Source organism: Crocuta crocuta, unplaced genomic scaffold, assembly GCF_008692635.1.
Source record: "Crocuta crocuta isolate KB4526 unplaced genomic scaffold, BGI_CrCroc_1.0 scaffold334, whole genome shotgun sequence".
NCBI lineage: Eukaryota > Metazoa > Chordata > Mammalia > Carnivora > Hyaenidae > Crocuta > Crocuta crocuta.
Genome location: NW_027533260.1, coordinates 5,666,319 through 5,675,062, shown reverse-complemented (window position 1 = coordinate 5,675,062; position 8,744 = coordinate 5,666,319). Strand labels below are relative to the sequence as shown.

At 46.5% G+C, this 8,744-nt stretch overlaps 1 protein-coding gene across 1 annotated transcript in view; it reads right to left on the bottom strand.

Annotated features, from left to right (window-relative positions):
- The window catches only part of CEACAM20 (CEA cell adhesion molecule 20), a 33,078-nt gene extending 25,275 nt beyond the window's left edge, over window positions 1-7,803 (bottom strand). The window contains 3 exon segments of the mRNA XM_077747223.1: window positions 733-1,024; window positions 1,963-2,196; window positions 7,723-7,803. Of these exon segments, the coding sequence (XP_077603349.1) occupies window positions 733-1,024; window positions 1,963-2,196; window positions 7,723-7,803 (607 nt within the window).
- Between the last annotated feature and the right edge of the window lie 941 nt (window positions 7,804-8,744).

Genomic DNA, 8,744 nt, shown 5'->3' with positions numbered 1-8,744 from the left:
CGTTTGTTAGTTTAAGAATAAAAAATAGTTAAAAAAATATTTTGTGGAACATGGGTTAGAAAAATCTTGCTGAGCATATAGAGACATGGAATATAGCCAAGAACAGAATCCAAAAAAGAAAGTAAAACCAAACCCCACCAGTAAAGTCCCAGGGACTTCATTGGAATGACTTTTTTTGTTTTGATTTTTTTTTCTTTTTTAAATTTTGGGTATTTTACTTTTAACCAACAAGCCTCAACCCTAGCTTCGTACCTGTCTTCGTCTGTTTGAGCTGCTACAGCAAAACATATACGGGGAAGCTTATGAACAACAGAAACTTGTAAATCATGGTTCTGGAGGGTACAGCACGGTCAGGTTCTAGAGAGGGTTCTCACTGCGTCCTCACACGGTGGAAGGAGCTAGGCACCTCCCGGGAGCCTCTTTTTTTTTTTTTAATGTTTTATTTATTTCTAGGAGAGAGAGAGACAGCGTGAGCAGGGGAGGGTCAGAGAGAGAGGGAGTCACAGACTCTGAAACAGGCTCCAGGCTCCGAGCTGGCAGTCAGCACAGAGCCCGACGCGGGGCTCGAACCCACGAACCGCGAGATCATGACCTAAGCGAAAGTCGGACGCTTAACCCACTAAGCCACCCAGGCGCCCCCCCGGGAGCCTCTTTTATAAACACCCCAACTCCCCACCCCCCCCGTTCGGGAGGCTCACTCCTGGTGACCTCATCACCTCCTGAAGGCCCCACCTCCCAATAGTCGGTACCTGGGACAGTGGTGCCGGTGTCCAGGCTGCTGTGCGAGCTGGAAAGTGGAGTTTGAGGCCTTGCTGCTATAGCCCTCTGAGTGTGGCCTGGAGAGGCTGGAAATGAAGAGGGTCTGGCTGTCAGGCCCGGGGGTCCCACCGATGCTCTGTACGCACTGGGCAGGGGGCTGGGAGTCAGCCAAGCAGACTAGGGTGAGCTGGAAGCAACCACGGAAGCTGGGTCTGGTGAGGTCACGGTGGAGGGTCAGGGCCATCTGGGCCGAGAGGAAAACATCCTAATTGGGAAGAGTATGGACAGTGAAGAGCACTACTCACACCAGATTGTGCATTTGTTCAAGGCTGAAAGCTCTACACATTGAGAGGGGCACCCAGGGACACAGCCTGGAAGTTTGTCCAATAAATGAATGAATGAATGAATGAATGAACGAACGAATGAACTATGGCAGCCTCCCCTTCATTGTGGTGTCTGCCCCCCCCCCAAATTGTGGAACTTCAGCTCCATGAGAACAGATGCTTGTCCGCTGTGTTCACTGCATTGCCTGGGGTAACGTTCAGCATAAAGCAGGAACTCTGGTTTTTCAAGAGAGAGGGAGGGGAGGAGAGGGAGAGACCTGGGTTCAAGTTCCTCTCTTTACTCCCAACACTGTGAGATCTACTTTACCTCCCCTTTCCTGACCTCGGCTTTGCTGTTTGTAGAAGGAAGGGTATCTTAGAGTCCTTTCAGTTCTGCAAACACTTGTGTGCTAAGGACTGGGATTCCTGGGAGACTGGAATCCCATGGCCAATGTCTGACTCTGAACTTTAGGAAGGACGAGTCTGAAAGTCCCTAATTTGTTATGTAACAAGGGCTCCATCAGAGTCTCTTAGATAAATACGTGGTGAACGAATTTGTGTGAGAATGAGTGCTTCTGGGCCAGGCAGTGTTCCAAGCTCTTACGTGAACCCAGTCTACTCCTCACAAGGACACTACTGGGATTCCCACCTTTCCAGTGAGGAAACTGAGGCAGGGAAAGGTGAAGTAACTTGCCCAAGGTCACCAGCTCAGGAAGGGCAGAGCCTGGATTTGAATCCAGTCTATAGAGCCCTTGGTCTGCACAGCCCCTGCTCTTGGCTATATGGTGGCTGAGCCCGGGGTGAAGCGGAGAGGGAGATGCCCTGTGTTGCAGAGGTGGGTCTATTATGGGGCATGGAAGTCCACAGTCACAGGCCACACCCAGCACAAGGCCTTCGTGGGGCCCAGATGCCCGGTCTCACGGTGGAAGGTGCCAGAGTCCAGGCGTGTGGCTGTGGGAATGGAGAGGGCCCCGCCACCCACCGCGATCGCTGGTCCATCCCGTTCCCGAATCACCTCAACAGCCAGAAACTGCATCGGATCGTCACCTCCTCGTTTTGGACACATTCCGCCGGGGACAGGTTCCGGGCTGCCACCTGGGGCTGGTGGCCTTCGCTGGGGGGAAGGAAAGAGAAGCTGGAGGGGATCTGGAGCCCCAGGAGTCATCGGTGGCAGGAAATGGCTCCCTGGGACCTTGGAAACACCCATTGCTGGCTTCGCTGTTCCGAAGTGAACGTATCTGGCACCAGCCTCAACTCTAGTGGGCACGCACGCACGCACATGCACGCACGCACACACACGCATGCACACACCACGGACTCGCTCACTCCACTGAAGACTGGGTCCCAGATCCTCTCCCCAGGAAACACACCCATGCACACATTGCATCCAATTTCAGGTCATTACCGGCCACTCTAAGGACCGACTGCAGAGGCCAGGTGAAGACTAGATTCTAAATTAGTTCAAGATCTTGGAAGAGAGTTTGGAACACAGATCAAAAGCTTTGAAACGTGTATCCCTTTTGCCATAGTGGTTCCACTTTTTATAACTATTGCTAATGAAATAATCATAACCGCGTGCAAAGAACTAGCTACAAAGAAATCTGAGGCCACATTGTTTATAAAAGGGCAAACTGGAAAGAGCCTTAATTTACAATGAAGACTGTACTTTTTTAAATGTTTATGTTATTTTTTAATTTTTTTAAATGTTTCTTTATTTTTGAGAGAGAGAGGGAGAAAGAAAGCATGAGCAGGGGAGGGTCAGAGAGAGGGAGACACAGAATGCGAAGCAGGCGCCAGGCTCCAAGCTGTCAGCACAGAGCCCAACACGGGGCTCGAACCCACGAACTGTGAGATCATGACCTGAGCCAGTCGGACGCTTGACCGACTGAGCCACCCGGGCGCCCCACACATTCTTTTCAACCATTCATGGAACATATACCAAGACAAGCCATATCCTGGGCCATAAAACAAAACTCAACAAACTTTAAAAAATGGAAATCACACAGTGTGTTCTGTACCACAATAGACTCAAACTGGAAATAAGTAACAGAAAGAGAATAGCAGACTCCCTAAACATTTGGAGACTGAACAGCACATTATATAAATAAGCCACTGGTCAAAGAGGGAATGTCGGAGAAAAACCAGAAATATGTTGAACTGCATGAGAGTGAAAATACTACGCATCCAATTTGTGGGATGCAGCTAGAGCCATGCTGAGAGGGGAAACTGGTAACACTAACATGCCGACATTAGATAAGAGGGCAAGTGTTCGATAATCTAAGGTCCCACCTCAAGAAGTTAGAAAAAGAATAAAATAAATCCAAATCAAGCAGAAGAAAGAAACTAAGAGCACAAATCAATGAAACTGAAAAACAGAGAATTTCAATGCAACAAAAAGCTGGTTCTATCAAATGATCAATAAAATTGATTAACCTCTCCCATTACTGACAAAGTAAATAAAGAGGGAAACTTCCGATTTCTAATTGATCAGAAAATCACCAATATTGGGAAAGAAACAGTAAACACCATTAGGCCCGGCTGCCAGCAGTGGGACAGTAAAGGAGTATGACAAACAGGTCTACGCATTTAACCATGGAGAGAAAATGAACCAGTTCCTCAAAGAGTACAAACTACCACCACTAACCCAGTATGAGACAGATTATTGGAATAGCCCTATAATAATTAAGGAAACTGATTTTATAATTAAAAATTTTTTTAATGTTTATTTTTGAGAGAGAGACGGACAGAGCGTGAGCAGGGGAGGGGCAGAGAGAGAGGGAGACACAGAATCTGAAGCAGGTTCCAGGCTCTGAGCTGTCAGCACAGAGCCCAACGCGGGGCTCAAACTCACAAACCATGAGATCATGACCTGAGCTGAAGTCGGACGCTCAACCGACTGAGCCCCCCTGGCGCCCCTAATTTAGTAATTTTAAACTCCAGAAAAGAAAGAAATCCCTAGGCCCAGAGGGCTTTGCATGAGGGTTCTACCAACTGTTTAAAGAATCAGCACTAATCTTACTCAATCTCTTCCAGAATATAGAAAAAGGAGAAATACTTTTCTATCCATTTTATGAGCCCAATATTACCCTGATACCAAAACCAAACATAGTACAAAGAATGATATTACAGACCATATCTCCACATGAATACAGACACAAGAATTCTCAACAAATGTTAACAAATGGACTTAAAAATATATAGAAAGAACTGTACATCAGCAACAAGTGAGCTTTATTCCAAGCCTGGTTTCATATTTGAAAACCAATTAATGTCATCACAGTCATATAAATTCATGAGAGGGGCGCCTGGGTGGCTCAGGTGGTTAAGCGTCCAACTTCCGCTCAGGTCATGATCTCACGGTTCATGGATCTGAGCCCTGCGTCCGGCTCTGTGCTGACAGCTAGAGCCTGGAGCCTGTTTCAGATTCTGTGTCTCTCTCTCTCTCTCTCTCTCTCTCTCTGCTCCTCCCCTGCTCATGCTCTGTTTCTCTCTGTCTCAAAAATAAATAAAATAAACTTTAAAAAAAAAAGAGCATTTGAGAAAATTCAATATCTGTTCATGATTAAAACTCTCAGAAAACTAGGAATGGAGGTGAATTTTCTCAACTTGAGAAAGAGTATCTACACACACGCGCACTACAGCTAACTTCACACTTGATGGTAGAAGAACGAATTCTTTGCTCCTAAGATTAGAAACGAGTCAGGATGTCTCATCTCACTACTCTTATTCAACAGAGGACTGAACATTCCAGCCCACGAAATAGGCAAGAAAGGGAAGTAAAAGGCATATATATCAGCAAAGAAGACAAAACTATCTCCGTTTGTGGGTGTCAACAATGGTCTAAGAAGAGAATCCTGAATGATATACAAAAACCAAAACCAAAATATTCCTACAGCCAACCAGTGAGTTCAGTAAGGTCTCAAGGCACAAGATCGATACCCAGAATTCAACCGCATTCCTGGGTACCAGCAGCAAAAACATGGAAACAGAAATTTTAAATGCAACATAGCTTACACGTTTTCTTTACTCATTCATCCATCAAAGGACAACTTAGGTTGCTTCCATATCTTGGGTGCTGTAAATAACGCCACAGTGAACATGGGAGGTGCAGACATCTTCTTGACTTAGTGTTTTTGTTTCCTTTGGATAAATACCCAGAAGTGCAACAGGATATGTACAACATAAGCCTGGAACATCCTATGCCAGAAAGAAAGCAAGTGCTTTTGAAAAATGGGCGTGTCACACGGAAGATTAAAGAGGCTGTCGCTAGCCACACCTGGAATAATTTATGCACCATAATATCAAGTGATGAGTTATAAACCATTAAAAAAGAAACTGTATGAGTGTATATTGATGAGAGATAGATGATTGATGGATGGATGGATAGATATGGATGGATGATAGAAAGATGGATGCATAGGGGCGCCTGGGTGGCTTAGTCAGTTAAGCGTCCGACTTTCGCTTAGGTCATGATCTCGTGGTTCGTGGGTTCGAGCCCCGCGTCGGGCTCTGTGCTGACTGCCAGCTCAGAGCCTGGAGCCTATTTCAGAGTCTGTGTCTCCCTCTCTCTCTGACCCTCCTCTGCTCACGCTGTCTCTCTCTCTCTCTCCTAGAAATAAATAAAAATAAAATAAAAAGAAAGATGGATGCATAGATAGTAGACAACAGATGGTAGATAAATAGATGATAGATGGCACATACGTAGATGACAGATAGATAATAAATGACAGATGAGAGAAAGAGAAAGAGGAAGGGAGGGAGGAAGGGTGGAAGTATGGAAGAAGGAAAGGAAGAAAGAAAATAGACACTAGGAACAAGAGGTAGAGGAGGGATCTTGCTCACGGAAGAATCCCAAGGGCTGACTGCTCAATGTTGAGAGTGTTGGACTCAGGAAATCATCATTTTCCAAGCAAGAGCCATCCATGGGCTCTGAGCCTCAGAGGACGTTTTGGTGAGGAGTAAGATGTGGCCTTCACGTGTCTGTCCACACAGGGAGGAAAGAGGAAAGAGTAATTATACAGTGGAGCGACCGGGCAAAACCTTGACTAGGGGGTCAAAATTACATCACCCATGGTGAACCGATGGGCACTGAGCCCCCTCCCCAGATGCAATGCCTCCGAGGTGGACACAATCTCACACAGGGCACAAGGAAACATCACACAAACACAACATGAGAAATGTTCTATTTTGTAAAGGGGGGAGGTGCAGTCCTAAAAAAACAACAAAAAAAAAAGGGCAATGTTATTAAAGATAAAGAGAGGCTGTGAGAAAGTTCCAGATTATAGGAGGCTAAAGAGACAGGACACGAAACAGCTCCTGACTGTAGACTGGGTCCTGCACTGGATGGGGGGGAAACGTGTTATAAAGGATTTCTATTGCGGTGACCAACAAAGTCGGAATATGGATGGACAATTCGCTAGAAGTAGTGCATCACTGTGCGTTCATGAAGTCCATGATCGTGTACGTCAGAGTATCCCTGTTCTTGGGGAATACACACTCAAGTACAAACTTGATGTTTGTGTCTTACTCTCGCATGGGGGTTGGGGATGGGGAGAGACAGAGAGGCAGAGAGCACAAAATGATAAAGAGGAGTCAATATTAACAATAGATGCCTCTGGTTAAGGGGGGCGTGATAGTTTTTCATACTCTTTTTATTTCCACCACAATTTTAAATTTGAACTTATTCCCAAACAAAACATGTCAAGGTTTTGTGCCAGAAAAGGCCAAATGTCCTTCAGAAAAAGGCTTTTGCCTACAGTCTCAACAGCCGTGCCCGGGAATGCTCACTTCCCACATCCCTGACGACATTAACTGGCATCACACTTTTAAAAAATCTAACAGCTTGGGGCGCCTGGGAGGCTCAGTCAGTTGAGGGTCTAACTTCGGCTCAGGTTATGATCTCATGGCTCATGGGTTCAAGCCCCGCGTCGGGCTCTGTGCTGACAGCTCAGAGCCTGGAGCCTGCTTCAGATTGTGTGTCTATCTCTCTCCACCCTTCCCCAGCTTGCTCTCTCTCTCTCTCTCAGAAATAAATAAACATTAAAAAAATGTAACAGCTCTTGGGGCGCCTGGGTGGCTTAGTCGGTTAAGTGTCCGACTTTCGCTTAGGTCATGATCTCGCGGTTCGTGGGTTCGAGCCCCGCGTCAGGCTCTGTGCTGACTGCCAGCTCAGAGCCTGCAGCCTGCTTCAGATTGTGTGTCTCTCTCTCTCCCCCCTTCCCCAGCTTGCTCTCTCTCTCTCTCTCAGAAATAAATAAACATTAAAAAAATGTAACAGCTCTTATTATCAAAAAGACAAGAGGTAACAAACGTACCACTTCAATAAGGGGCGGGGGGAGGGGATAGTATCCTACTTGCATGTAATAACGCTCTGACACTGTACTTTTAAAAAAGTACCTTAGGATTAAGCAGAAACTGATTCAAATCCTAGTTCCAAAGATGCCACTGGCCATGTTGTTAGGGGTCTCTGCCCCTCAATTTCCCTATTCATTAATCCAGTCTAAAGGACGTAGTGAGGGGCCCATAACATCCTGTGTGCAGAGGATACAGAACAGCACCAGGTACACAGAAAGCACTTTATAAATGCTAACTATTGCTAGTTATGCCACCAGAGAGCCCTCCCTGCCAGGAGAGCCCTTACCAGAGACAAGTAGCACAGCATGGTGGCTGCTGGTCCCATCAGAGAGATGAGCTGCAGGCTGCAGGTGCTGTCATTCGACATGCACACATCGGTAACGGAACCATCTGTCTCCTGGCCAGTGCGGGCTGCTCCCGGAGTATGGTTGTGGTTGATGGATTTAATTTGAGACGGGGCGCCTGGGGGACTCAGTCAGTTAAGCATCCGACTTCGGCTCAGGCCATGATCTCAGGGTTCTTGAGCTTGAGCCCCGCATCGGGCTCTGTGCTGACAGTGCAGAGCCTGCCTCAAATCCTCTGTCTCCCCCTCTCTCTGCTCCCCCACTCATTTTCATTCTTTCTCTCAAAAATAAACATTTAAAAACATAAAAATTAAATAAAAATTAAAAATAAAATAAAACATTTAAAAAAATACCCAGGAGCTGGGTAACGTGGGTGGTGGCTGCTCCTCAGAACCCCTTGTAGGAGATGAGACTCTGAGGGAGCCCCTGGACAGACAGGGTGACATTGTTCCCCTTGGTGGCCCAGAAAGGAATGGAGGTGATGGCCAGCTGGGCAGACACCCGCTTGCTGCAGGAGCTCATGAAGGAGGCTGAGGGAGGAGGCAAGGGGCACAATCACGGGGGCCAGTTGGCAGCATGCGACACTGGAATCAGCCCCCTTTAGGTTCTCATTCATAAGAGTTTAACAATGGGAGAGGAAAGAGCAGGTGCAAAGGCCCTGAGGCAGGAGTGAGAGCGTTCTTTTAGGAGAACAGTAGAAAGGTCAGTGTAGCTGGAGTTGAGTGAGTGAAAGGGAGAGTTAGGAGATAAGGTCAGAGAGGTAAGGGAGGCACACCACACAGATACTACTGGCATTTTGGAGAAGGGGGAGGAGGAGGAGGAAGAAGAAAAGGAGGAGGGGGAAGAGGGGGAAGAGAATATGTACATTTATATATAATATATAAATTTATATGTGTTCCATATATTTTATATATTTATATATTATTATTATTATTAAAGTCATTCATCGTGGGGACCCTCCTAT